The sequence below is a fragment of the Pristiophorus japonicus genome, chromosome 3 (genome assembly GCF_044704955.1).
Source record: "Pristiophorus japonicus isolate sPriJap1 chromosome 3, sPriJap1.hap1, whole genome shotgun sequence".
NCBI lineage: Eukaryota > Metazoa > Chordata > Chondrichthyes > Pristiophoridae > Pristiophorus > Pristiophorus japonicus.
Window position 1 is genome coordinate 68,390,901 of NC_091979.1, and position 12,964 is coordinate 68,403,864.

The window sequence follows — 12,964 nt, forward strand, 5'->3', positions numbered from 1 at the left end:
GCAGGTACTAAGGCAAATGGCATGTTGGCCTTTATTGCAAGGGGGTTGGAGTACAAGTGTAAGGAAGTCTTATTACAATTGCACAGGACTTTGGTGAGACCACACAGTTTTGGTCTCCTTATCTGAGGAATGACATATCTGCCTTAGAGGCGATGCAACGAAGGTTCACTAGATTGATCCTTGGGATGAAAGGATTGTCAGGTGAGGAGAAATTGAGTAGTTTGGGCCTATACTCTCTGGAATTTGAGTCTGAGTCTGGAGAATGAGAGTGATCCTGTTGAAACATAAGATTCTGAAGGGGATTGACAGGGCTGATGTTGAGAGGTTGTTTCCTCTGGTTGAAGAGTTTAGCACTAGGAGGCATAGTCTCACGATAAGGGGTCAGCTATTACCCTGAGAATTTCTTCACTTAGAGGATTGTGAATCTTTGGAATTCTCTACCCCACAGGGCTGTAAATGCTGAATTGCTGAGTATATTTAAGGCTGAGATGGATAGACTTTTGGACTCTCGGGGAATCAAGGAATATGGAGATCGGGGGCAAAGTGGAGTTGACATTGAAGATCATCCATGATCTTACTGAATAGCCGAGCAGGCTCAAGGGGCCATATGGCCCACTCCTGCTCCTAATTCTTATATTCTTATGCCCTTGCAGTGGTTGGGAAACCCAGGAGAACGGGTTTCCCATAGGCCCTGCCGCATTTAGCAGCAATGCCTTTTTTACATTTTAAACCTGTTTCCCACCCGCAGCCAGCCAGCCTCTCCATCTGGCTGGCTTTTAGGCTTGCAGAACTAGGCCGCAGAGGGAGGGAGGGATCAGGTGGGGCCATGTGGTAGTTGGGGGCTGTAGGAGGGTCTGGAAAGGTGGGGGGAAGGATCGGGGCTGGAGCATCGGGGGTGGGGAAAGATGTGGCCAAAGCATCGGTGGGAACAAGTGGGAAGCATCGGGGCCGGCTGGAAGAGCATCAGTGGGGCAAGGCTAGGTGGCAGGGAGTCGACGAAGACGATCAGAGGCCTCGGGGTAGGAAGGGGGTGGTCGGAAGCCACTTGGGGGGGGGGGGATTTGAGGCCTCGTGGGAGTGGGGGGGGGACACCGATCACGGGGGGTGGGTGAGGCAGGGACACTGGATCCAGGAGGTAAGTAAGGCAGTTGGCTCCTGGAACCAGCAGTCCTCATCTTACTTTAACTGGCATGTTCTCCGAGGCCTGAGAAACCCAACCGGCTACAGTTAAATTTGTAATGGTGGTTAAATCTGAGGCATGCCAGATTCATTATAATATTTAAATGGGTGATTTGCCTCCTGGGAGCAGGTTGGCTGTCCCCACCCCTCCCTCCCGCCCCACCTCCGTTAAAACTGGAAGTGGATAAGTTGGAGGCAGGTTGGGGGTTGGCATTCCGTTTTTTTTAACAATTTAACCTTCCACCCGACCCCAACCCACCATTTTTTGAGGGTTAAAATTCCCCCCAGTGTGACAGCTTGGCTCAGTTGGTATCACCCTACTCTGATTTGATGTGGGGGGTTCAAATCCCACTCCAGATTTGAGAACACAATCTAGGCTGACACCTTAGTGCAGTACTGAGGGTGTGTTACATTGCCAGATGTGCTATCTTTTAAACCAACCTGGCCATCCTGGTGTTTCTGGTGACTGTTGAAGATTCTATAGCACCATTTGAATAACAGCAGGGAGTTCTCCTGGTGTTCTAGATTCTCTCAGCCAAAACAGTCATTCATTTCATTTCTATTTGTGGGATCTTACTGTGTGAAAAATTACTTTTGGGTTCCTTACATAAAATAGTTCCTGAACTTCAAAATAATTGTATGTGAAATATTTTGATCCATTTCTGAAAGATGCGATAAAGCACTCTATAAATTCAATAACAAGGGCAGTGGCTGGCTTCTCAGGTGATTTGTTATGCCTGCCTGCCTACCAAAAACTCGAGCTTCCAGTCTGCAGCATCACCCTGCCATGGTCCCAGCTTGGGGAGTGGAGAGCGGACAGAGTGGGACCTGTATAGAGGAAACGTGAGGAAAGGAGCACGCAGATTAGAGGTCCAGGAGGGAACAGAGCCGGAGTCGGGCGGATAAAATGCCCAGGGTGGAAGATCAACAGCGAGAAGAACAGGGAATTATCATCATGGCCAGAAATGGGTTTCTCTTTTCCAATTATCTGATTGGTCTGTGATGTCATTGTGGTTAGTACGGACTAATCATCATTGGTGCAGACATGCAATATCATCATAATACGCACACGCAAAACTTTGAATTATGCAGCTCTTAACGTTAATCTTACTTTAAGTTCATTGTTGAATTCTTCCATAGATTCAATAAGTTGTCCTGGTTTCAATTCTCCCAGTGGGAAAGGATAATCTGTCCCCAGCATCACCTTGTCCTAAACACAGTAACGTTTATTGTGATCAGCTATAAACATTTTTTTTTACAGGTAAGACATTTTAACATACCATTAATTGTTATTCAGTTAAGGCTGTGGTCTGTGAAATCAAAGATATCACATTTACTGACAAGAATGTATGGGAAAATGTGATAAAAGTGTCCAACTCACTTTCCCTATCACCTCCACCAACAGCTTTAGTGCAAGTGGATCATGTACTAACGAATCTGTGTAAAAATGGCCCAGGTACTTTCGAGGGTTTGTCTGGTTGTCTACGGCACACAAATCAGGACGGACGTTAAATCCATGTTCAATCCTACCAATGGTATAAGGGAAAGCACCACCTAAAGGGGAAAAATATTAAGACAGCTTTCTTGCTTTATTCTTACAGTCATGCAAAAATATACTTTAATATTGAAGTACTCTTACTGCTTTTAAAATGTCTGCAAAATGACTTAAAATTTTTAGTGATATCTATTATAAAATAGATTGATAGGCACGCACAGCTCAACAAGCATTTTTAATTCATAGCATGTTAACTAAAATAGAATTCTGTTTTAGTTTTGATGTTAAGATGCTATCAAATGATTAATTGAAATAGCCAGTAAGATATTCATGGTGCCAATGCATAACTAAAATGTTGAAAAATAAATATTTAGTGATGAGGATGGCTGAAAAATCCATTCCTCGTATTAGTTTGGTCACAATTCCTATCATTTGATACAGTAATGAATCTGCATGTAGCTTCCACCTGGCCTGCACAAATGCAACAACTTTTCCACCTTGAAAATATTAGACTCACAAAAAGAAACCAGGAAATGCAACAAATTTATGGAAAAATATTGATTTTACCAGTATGTTTTAATTTTTGAAGCTGTCTGTGGATGTTCCATTTATACAAATGGACTCAATCGAAGTTAAGGACTTGGTACAAATCAGAAATTCATCCTTGACCATCTGTAGAACACATCCAAGTTACATACAAGGCCTGAATCTATAGGGCTGATTTTATAAATACCAGTTACAGGCAGGGAGGCTGGCCTGCTTGCTGTGCATATCAGGAAATCACAGGTGTGTTCCCAATGGTTTTCGATTCATTTATTTTCATGGACAGGAAATGTGGGCAGTGCACCTGTCGTTTCACAATATGTGCAGCCAGTGGGTGAGGCTTCTGGTTGATAGCACACATTTGTAAAATGGGCTCCTATAAGACCACTTGGAATATATGCAATAAAGTTTCACAACCACAACGCAAAAGCAAAATACTGCAGATGCTGGAGTCTGAAATAAAAAGAGAAAATGCTGAAAATACTCAGCAGGTCAGGCAGCATCTGTGGAGCGAGAAACAGAATTAACGTTTCAGGTTGATGACCCCTTCATCAGAACACGAAGGTTTCACAACCACTCTCCTGCTTTATGGAACACCGTCGAACAGAAATTGTTCCTCTTATGTATGTAACTGTGTAAGACTTGCCACCAGAGGGCGCAACTGTTGGAGGCCCAAGGATCACCTGCACACCTCGTGCAAGAGAGTACAAAAGGTTGCCTGCCATGCTGCTTAGACACTCTGGAGTTGTATTAAAGAGACTAAGGTCACATCAGTTTTAGCTCACAGTACTCAGTCTTGTGGCGTTCTTCCATACTTAACAATTAGCGACGAGTTACAGATTACGAACTTTCACGCTGTCATGGCTGCTGTTGATATTTTAGACAGATTTGTAGAGGGTGATGATTGGGAAGTCTTCGTTGAGCGTCTCAACCAGTACTTCGTGGCCAATGAGCTGGATGGGGACGATAAAGCGATCAAGCGCAGGGCGATTCTCCTCACCGTGTGTGGGTCCACAATATACGGCCTCATCAAGAATCTGCTAGCACCAGAGAAACCAGCGGAGAAGACATATACAGAGTTGTGTCCGCTGGTTCGGAACCACCTCAAGACGAAAGAGAGCGTCTTAATGGCCAGGTATCGCTTCTACCCGCACCACCGCTCCGAGGGCCAGGACGTGGCGAGGTGTGTCGCCGACCTGAGACGCCTTTCGGGAACTTGCGAATTTGCTGGATTTTTGGGGGAAATGCTGCGGGACTTTTTTGTGCTTGGCATCGGCCACGGGGTCATTCTTCGCAAGCTGCTGTCTGCCGAATCCCTAGACCTGAGCAAGGCTATCACGATAGCCCAGGCATTTATATCCACGAGCGATAATACCAGACAGATATCTTCCCAGCATCGAAGCTCACTGGCAAGTACTGTGCATAAAATAACATCGTTAGCAGCAGAACTGCATATGGCGGGGCCTACACATCTGCAGCTGCAAGACTAGGATGACTCAGAGTCCACCATCGGGCGTGAATGCAAATCCATTAGCGCCATGTTGGCGCTGCGGGGCTAATCATTGAGCCCATCAACGTCGATTCAAGCACTACGTGTGCAAAGGCTGTGAAACAATGGGACACCTCCAGCGAATGTGCAAGAGTGCTGCGACTCACCACGTGGCAGAGTCGGCAGAGGATGATCGATCTGACGTGGATCACGCAGAACAAACAAGAGAGGCAACTCAACCTGAGGAAGAAGTGTTAGGGGTACACACCTTCACCACCAAGAGCCCTCCCATCATGTTGAAATTCAAATTGAATGGTATTCCGGTATCAATGGAGTTGGACACGGGGGCGAGTCAGTCAATTATGAGCCAGAAGGCTTTTGAGAAACTATGGGGCAACAAGGCACAAAGGCCCAAACTGAGCCCGATTAAAATAAAGTTGTGCATCTACACCAAAGAGCTCATATCAGTCATTGGCTGTGCGGCAGTTAAGGTATCGTATGATGGAGCTGTGCATGATTTATCACTGTGGATTGTACTAGGCGATGGCCCAACGCTATTCAGCAGAATCTGGCTGGGAAAGATTCGATGGAACTGGGACGACATCAAAGCATTACCTTCAGTGGATGATGCCAAGTGCTGAGCAAGTTTCCGTCGCTATTTGAACCAGGCATTGGCAACTTCACAGGCACCAAGGTGCAGATCCATCTAGTCCTCAATGTAAGGCCTGTTCATCGCAAAGCTCGAGCGGTTCCATATATGACGAGGGAGAAAATCGAGATCGAACTGGACAGGCATCAACGAGAGGGAATCATATCACCAGTTGAGTTCAATGAGTGGGCCAGTCCAATTGTTCCGGTGTTGTAAAGCGAGGGCACGGTCAGAATTTGCGGAGACTACAAGGTAACGATCAACCGAGTCTCTTTACAAGACCAGTACCCACTACCCAAGGCGGATGACCTGTTCGCAATGTTAGCAGGTGGGGGGTGGGGGGGGGAAGTCGTTCACCAAGTTGGATCTAACCTCTGCCTACATGACACAGGAGCTGGCTGAAACTTCAAAAAGATTGACATGCATCAACACGCACAAAGGACTGTTTATATACCACAGGTGCCCTTTTGGGATTCGCTCGGCTGCTGCCATCTTCCAGAGGAACATGGAGAGTCTGCTGAAATCGGTTCTACGCACTGTTGTGTTTCAAGACGACATCCTGATCACCGGTCGTGACACCACCGAACACCTGTACAACCTGGAAGAGGTTATAAGTCGACTACACAGAGTGGAACTCAGGCTGAAACGCTCCAAGTGTGTTTTCCTGGCGCCAGAGGTCGAATTTTTGAGGAGAATGATTGCGGCAGATGGCATCAGACCCACGGACTCAAAGATAGAGGCCATCAAGAATGCACTTAGACTGCAGAATGTGATGGAGCTGCGTTCGTTCCTGGGACTCCTCAACTATTTTGGTAACTTTCTACCCGGGTTAAGCACTTTGCTGGAACCGTTACACATGTAGCTACATAAGGGTGATGACTGGCTTTGGAGTAAACCTCAAGAGACAGCCTTTGAGAAGGCAAGAAATCTACTTTGTTCTAATTAGATACTTGTACTGTATGTCCCGTGTAAACGATTAGTGCTAGCTTGTGATGCATCTTCGTACAGGGTCGGCTGTGTGTTACAGCAAACCAATGTATAGGGCAAACTTCAACCGGTTGCATACATGTCTAGAAGTCTGTCTAAGGCTGAAAGAGCCTACAGTATGGTCGAAAAAGAGGAAGTTAGCATGTGTATATGGCGTTAAGAAAATGCACCAGTACCTATTTGGACTTCGGTTTGAGCTTGAAACCGACCACAAGCCACTCATTTCGCTGTTTTCAGAAAGCAAAGGTATAAACACCAATGCTTTGTCCCGCATCCAAAGATGGGCACTAACATTGTCCGCCTATGACTATGTTATTCGCCACAGACCAGGCACGGATAACTGTGCTGATGCCCTCAGTCGGCTACCATTGGCCACTACTGGAGTGGAAATGGCGCAGCCCACAGACTTGCTTCTGATCATAGGTGCTTTTGAGAGCGAGGGCTCACCCGTCCCTGCTTGCCAGATCAGGACCTGGAGCAACCAGGATCCTGTGCTATCACTTGTAAAAAGTTGCTTCCTCAATGAGAGCTGGTTGGCCATTCCCAGGGAAATGCAAGATGAAATTAAGCTGTTTCACTGATGCAAAGATGAAATGTCCATCCAGTCGGATTGTCTCTTATGGGGTAATCGTGTGGTTTTGCCAAAAAAAGGCAGGGAAATGTTTAAAAGCGACCTATACAATACCCACCCAGACATAGTCATGATGAAGCCTATAGCCAGGTCGCATGTTTGGTGGCCCGGCATTAACTTGGACTTAGAGTCATGCGTACACCAATGCAACATGTGCTCACAATTGAGCAATGCACCAAGCGAGGCTCCATTGAGTCTGTGGTCATGGCCCTCCAAACCGTGGTCCAGGATCCACGTAGATTTTGTTGGCCCCTTTCTCGGAAAGATGTTTTTAGTTGTAGTGGACGCTTCCTCTAAATGGATTGAATGCATAATCATGTCATCCAGCACATCCACTGCTAGCATTGAAAGCATCCGGGCTACCACCCATGGCTTGCCCGACGTCAGTGTTTCACCAGCTCAGAATTCAACGAGTTTATGACCCACAATGGCATCAAGCATGTCAGGTCTGCCCCGTTTAAGCCCACATCCAACGGTCAAGCGGAACGGGCAGTCCAAACTATCAAGCAGAGCTTGAAACGCATGACGGAAGGCTCCTTGCAGACCCGCTTATCTCGGTTTCTGCTCAGCTACTGGACTCGACCCCACTCCTCACTGGGGTTCCCCTTGCAGAATTGTTAATGAAGAATGCACTCAAAACTAGGCTCTCCCTAGTCCACCCGGATCTAAACGATCATGTGGAAACTCGGCATCACCGGCAAAACATGTACCACGATCGCTTGGCTGTATCGCGTGACATTGGTGTTTGTCCTTAATTACGGTCATGGTCCTAAATGGGTCGCTGGCACTGTCTTGGCCAAGGAGGGGAATAGAGCGTTTATAGTCAAACTATTGAATGGACAATGTGCAGAAAGCATTTGGATCAGACCAAACTCCGGTTCACCGACAACCAGGAACAACCTGAAGAGGACATCACCATCATCGATCCACCAACACACACCCAACCAGCAATCGACCTCGCTGTCAATCAAGAGGATGAACCCACCATTCCCAACAGTCCTGTCAGACCAGCCGTGCCGCAGTGCAGCAATGGTCCGACCAACTCCCCCATGCCAGAGTTTAAACTCAGACGATCAACCAGGGAGCATAGGGCCCCGGATCGTCTCAACTTGTAAATAATTTAATCAAAGACTTTGGATGGGAGTGATGTTATGTATGTAAACATTATAACTGTGTAAGACTTGACACCAGAGGGCGCAACTGTTAGAGGCCCAAGGGTCACCCTGCACACCTCGTGCAAGGGAGTATAAAAGGTTGTCTGCCATGCTGCTTGGACACTCTGGAGTTGTATTAAAGAGACAAAGGTCACATCAGTTTTAGTTCACAGTACTCAGTCTTGTGGAGTTCTTCCATACTTAACAGTTCCAGCCTGGAACTTGATGGCAACTAAGATTGTTGGAGAACATATTAAGTTGTGGGAAATCTGTGTTGGGGTAAACCAATACAATTTTACCAAGTCTTTCTGTGTCCCCAGTTACTGCCAAGGTGAAGTTTGTGTGGCAGCTATCCTTGTTAAAAGTTGTTTTTAGTTGCACCTGAGTTCTTTTGTCACGTTTAGACAAGTTCCGTGTCAATGTAAAGTGGTTTTGGCTTCACTCCAACACTAAACTTGTGTGCAGTAAATCGGGTGTTAAGGCTTGAAATGACTTCAAAGCAAAGTGGAGTGAGACGGCCTCATCCAAGGATTCTCATTCCACTTATCTCTCATGTAAGATTAGGTCCTGACTCCAGATTCAAGCGGTATTTGCTGCTTCATGCCAGCACTACAGTTGTAGTGTAAAGGGGAAAAAATATCCCTTTTCATTTCTGTTTGTAATTTTAATATTACATTTATTGTTATAACTTGTGATTATAACTGGCAGATGTTTAGAGATATGAGTCTGAAAATTTCAGTTGTGCTGCTGCACCGCCAGGATTTGAGCATGGCAGGACTACCCCTGTTTAAAAAAAGGTCAGCTCTATTGTTGACCTCACCCCTTGTCTGGGGATGTGATAATTAGCTTAAAGGGATGGATGTCAATGATTTATACAGTGCTCTTTGTCCTGTGGGAGAAGAACAAGGAATTATGTGTCCCATGCCATATTCCTCTCCACCCAGCCAGATAATGGTACCTTATGTTGCCAGAGGGCTGTAATTGTATTGGTTGTGCTCTTTCTACATGTGGTTGACTCTTAATCCCTTCTGAAGTGGCCAACTTGAATGATTATTTGTATACTCAATTGCACAAACAATCACTCAAGAAAATGGCCCACCACCATCTTCTCAGGGCAGCTAGGGATGGCAAGAAATGTGGCCATGCCAGTATTGCCCACATCCTGAAAACAAATTAAGAAAAAAATGTAAAATATAACAACTGAATTGCAAATTGGGATCCCATTGACATGAATGGAAAATAAAACCTGGCATGGTGTAAAATGGACTGACAATTTGCTATCAGCCTGCTTTGCGTTATTGACGTTGATCAGTTTCATCCCCATTAGCTTTTGCTTTGACATTCTAAAGTAGTTCTTACCTCCATGGGCAAAACAGACTTTCAATTTTGGAAATTTTTCAAAGATTCCACCAAATAGCATGCTGCACATTGCTGTGGTTGTTTCAGCAGGCATACCTAAAGAAGAAGCAAATTGATAAATAGTTCCACATTGCAGGTTGCTCAATCTTTAAAATGGGTGCTGAAATTTGTACCCCAATCACACCTTTCCTTTCTGAGTTTATGGCGTTTGTATCATCTGGGGAGGCTGAATTAAAATTGAATTTAATTTTGGGAAAAATAAAACATTTTATTCCAAGATCAGTTATCCATATCTAATTCCTGAAAATTAAATCGCATCTTTATTTAGCAGATAGAGGGGCCGAAATTCAGCTTCCTGATAAGGCCTGTTACCGCCGGAAAGTGGTGGCCATGCGGTGATGTCAAATGGCCGCTGATTTTTTGTCGAATGGCCGCCGCTTGTGAAGTTCACCTCGGTGGTTTTTCCGGATTCTCCACTTTTGCCCTGCTGTTGCCAAACCTTCCTAAGTGCATCATCAAAACACGCACCACCCCAAAGCAAAATTTACCTGACAAAATCTTGTGGCCGCGCGGTGCCCCCAACAGTTTTTTCTGTCAGTGCACTGTACTTGCAGTGCGTGCAAAATGGCAGTGCGGCCGCCATTAAAGGGGAGGGCACACTGCTGTGGACGCCATTTTATTTTTTTTGTCAGCCGACTGCCAGGTCGACCCGACAATTATGCCCCCAGGTTTGGCCGGGCTGCCAATAGGCAGCCTGGCACCCCCTTTAAGTGAAGGGAAGAGACGTGGTGATGCGCCAGCCTGATGACATCATCAGTGTTATGCTGATGAGTGACAGCGGCGGACAGTCCGTCCGCCCCCACTTCCGCCCCTCTAGTGACTGATCTTCTGTTCTCCGCCCCCATTATGACCAACTTCCGCCGCGCTCAAAAAAAAAGACAAGGAGCTGAATTTCGCAAAAGAGGCCACTGCATCCACAGCGGTGGTGTAAACATATCAAACACGGTAGATGCGCTCCGTTTCCAGCGAGGGTGAATTTCTGACACGAAGGCTATTACCGTGTGTAACTTTTTCCTTCTAAAATGAAATATATATGACATTTGCTTTGGTAATCATTTTATGTGATAACCTGAGTGTTTTAGTTCTATCCTTTTTATCTGCCAATTTTCTCTGCTCACTGTCTCCTGAAGCGGTTGCTAGGATATAGTTCCATGGGTGTTGGTTAGTGTCTCATAACTGTTATTCATGCATAAGCCTTGATGGTGAGTATTAGCAGGTATGAGGACAACGCAGCTATGGCCTATCCTATGCTTATCCAGTGCCTGCAGTTCCATCAGTAATGAATCATAGTTGGAACTCTGGCAGATTTGTTTTCTGCTTCCTGATTCAGGGGCACTGGAGTCAATTGTACAGCCCCCTGGAGCTGCCCTGGCTAAGATAAGCGACTTCAGCACAATTTGAGGATCTGACGTGCTGCAGCCTTCCCATTTTGTTTGTTATCCAGCTATTATTGTAAAGTACTGGCTCTTCAAGCTTTACCCAGAATGGTGGAATAGTATCTATCATTGATTTCTCCATAACCATTTTTCAATTTGTTTATTGCAACGTCTGTTTTCTCATTAAATAATTCCTCAATAATAGAAAATTAAGTTAGGAATTGTAACACAATTTCCAGTTATTTTGGCAGCCTGATGACTGTGCTGTAATTACTCTATCCGATCAGCAGGCTGACTATAACTTTAGAGACAGCAGTGCCTTCTACATGCAATGATAGTGCCCAAGTTTTAAAATCATGAGAGATACGCAGCGAAGCAATGGTAAATGATATAGAACAGTTTCAATTTGGATAATATAGGCATTAATGTAGAAAGTCCAGGCCAAAACAATGTTCTGTAGTAGCTCTATGTCTGATTTAACATTAGTGACTTGCAAATAAGTTTCTAATACTTCCAGTTTATTTATTTGGTTCGAAGAAGTGCTTTGAATAGTTTGCTATTTTACAAAGTTTGCTTGTGAAGTGGGTTCACCTTTAATACTATATTTATACGAATCCTTAGCCTGCGGATATGCATTCTGTAATCACACAGGCATTGCTTTCGCAATAGTGTTCATCACCTTTCCACTCAATCTGCTGAGTACAACATAATATTATTGATTTTTCTAAAAATAAAGTAGCCTTGTGCTGGGTGTGATACCACAAATATAAATTTTGGTGACATACCACATCAATACACTCAACAGACTGAATCATGGGACCAAGTTAGCTACATTGCTTTTGTTATGGGAGCAAATTCCATCTCTAAGACTTAATTTGTAATAGTGTTGAGTGACATCTCTCAGCACTTCAGTTATATACATTTCCATGCTTTGGCTGAATACATGATACTTTATTCATACAGATGAGGGGCCAAAACAAAGAAAGCACAATTTCAAATATCAGCACTGGAGTTTTGTGTGGTCTATTTCACTCATAAATTGCATCACATCAATAGCCATGGGGTATCTTTTGTATGAAACATTTCCATAGCAAATGAGAAAAGCCTTTGCATTGTTTGGAAAATGTCAGCATGTGTATTACTAGCTACAATACTCCTGTATATATTTTATATAATAATTTCCTTAAAATAACTGCCAATTTCAGGTTACTGGAGTCTGGTGAGTAAAATGGAGCGGGGAGCCCTTCCACTGAAAATTTGCCCTTAAAAATGGCTGCTGCAACTTCCCTCCTGTGATCCTAATCTACCCACTGGAAGCATATCCCACAGCCATTAAAGAAGGAAGAGGGGTGTGGTCAAGTGCTCCTGAGACTTCCCTGCATTTCCACCCATTTACCACCCTATAATATAACCACTGCTTAAAGTTGGTGGTCTTGGGCCTATATGGTACCCCACAGGTGGAAGAGATAGAGAAGGTGAAAAGCCACACAGAAATGCAAATTTGCTACTTTGAAGTTACAGTTCTGATCATTAACAGGTAAAAGTTTTCTGAAACTTGCTGAGGGCTTAAAGGGAGCTGTGGATAGTGAAATAATTGAGTCCCTTCTGGGGATTCCAGTGTTAATGTGCATTCAGAAAGAGGATGAGCAGTGCATGGAGAAGAAAAAGATGGAAGCCAGGAGAGTACAGCATCATGCACACCGGCAACATCCGACCTGTTGGTATCCTTGCCAAAAGGGCGTAATCAGTATTTTTCCTTTCGGCAGCATTTGAGAGAAAGAAGTAACTTGCATTCATATAGTGCCTTTCACAACCACAGAACATCCCAAAATGCTTCACAGCTAATGAAGTACTTATTTTTTGAAATTTATTGCTATCTACAATGCTGTTGTAATGTAGGGAAATGCGGCAGCCAATTTATGAACAGCAAGATCCCACCAACACCACTGCATTAAATAACAAGGTAATTTTTTTTTGTGATGTTGGTTCGGGATAAACATTGGCCAGGACACCAAGAGAACTTATCTGCTCTTCTTTGAAAA

General features: G+C 44.6%; 1 protein-coding gene across 1 annotated transcript in view; it reads right to left on the reverse strand.

Moving 5' to 3' along the window:
* Positions 1 to 12,964, reverse strand: part of acmsd (aminocarboxymuconate semialdehyde decarboxylase) — a 65,559-nt gene that overhangs the window by 10,216 nt on the left and 42,379 nt on the right. Inside the window, exons 7-9 of the mRNA XM_070873608.1 lie at positions 9,487 to 9,582; positions 2,561 to 2,733; positions 2,291 to 2,389 (exon numbers count right to left, since the gene is read on the reverse strand). Coding sequence (XP_070729709.1) covers positions 2,291 to 2,389; positions 2,561 to 2,733; positions 9,487 to 9,582 — 368 coding nt within the window. The remainder of the gene's footprint in view (positions 1 to 2,290; positions 2,390 to 2,560; positions 2,734 to 9,486; positions 9,583 to 12,964) is intronic.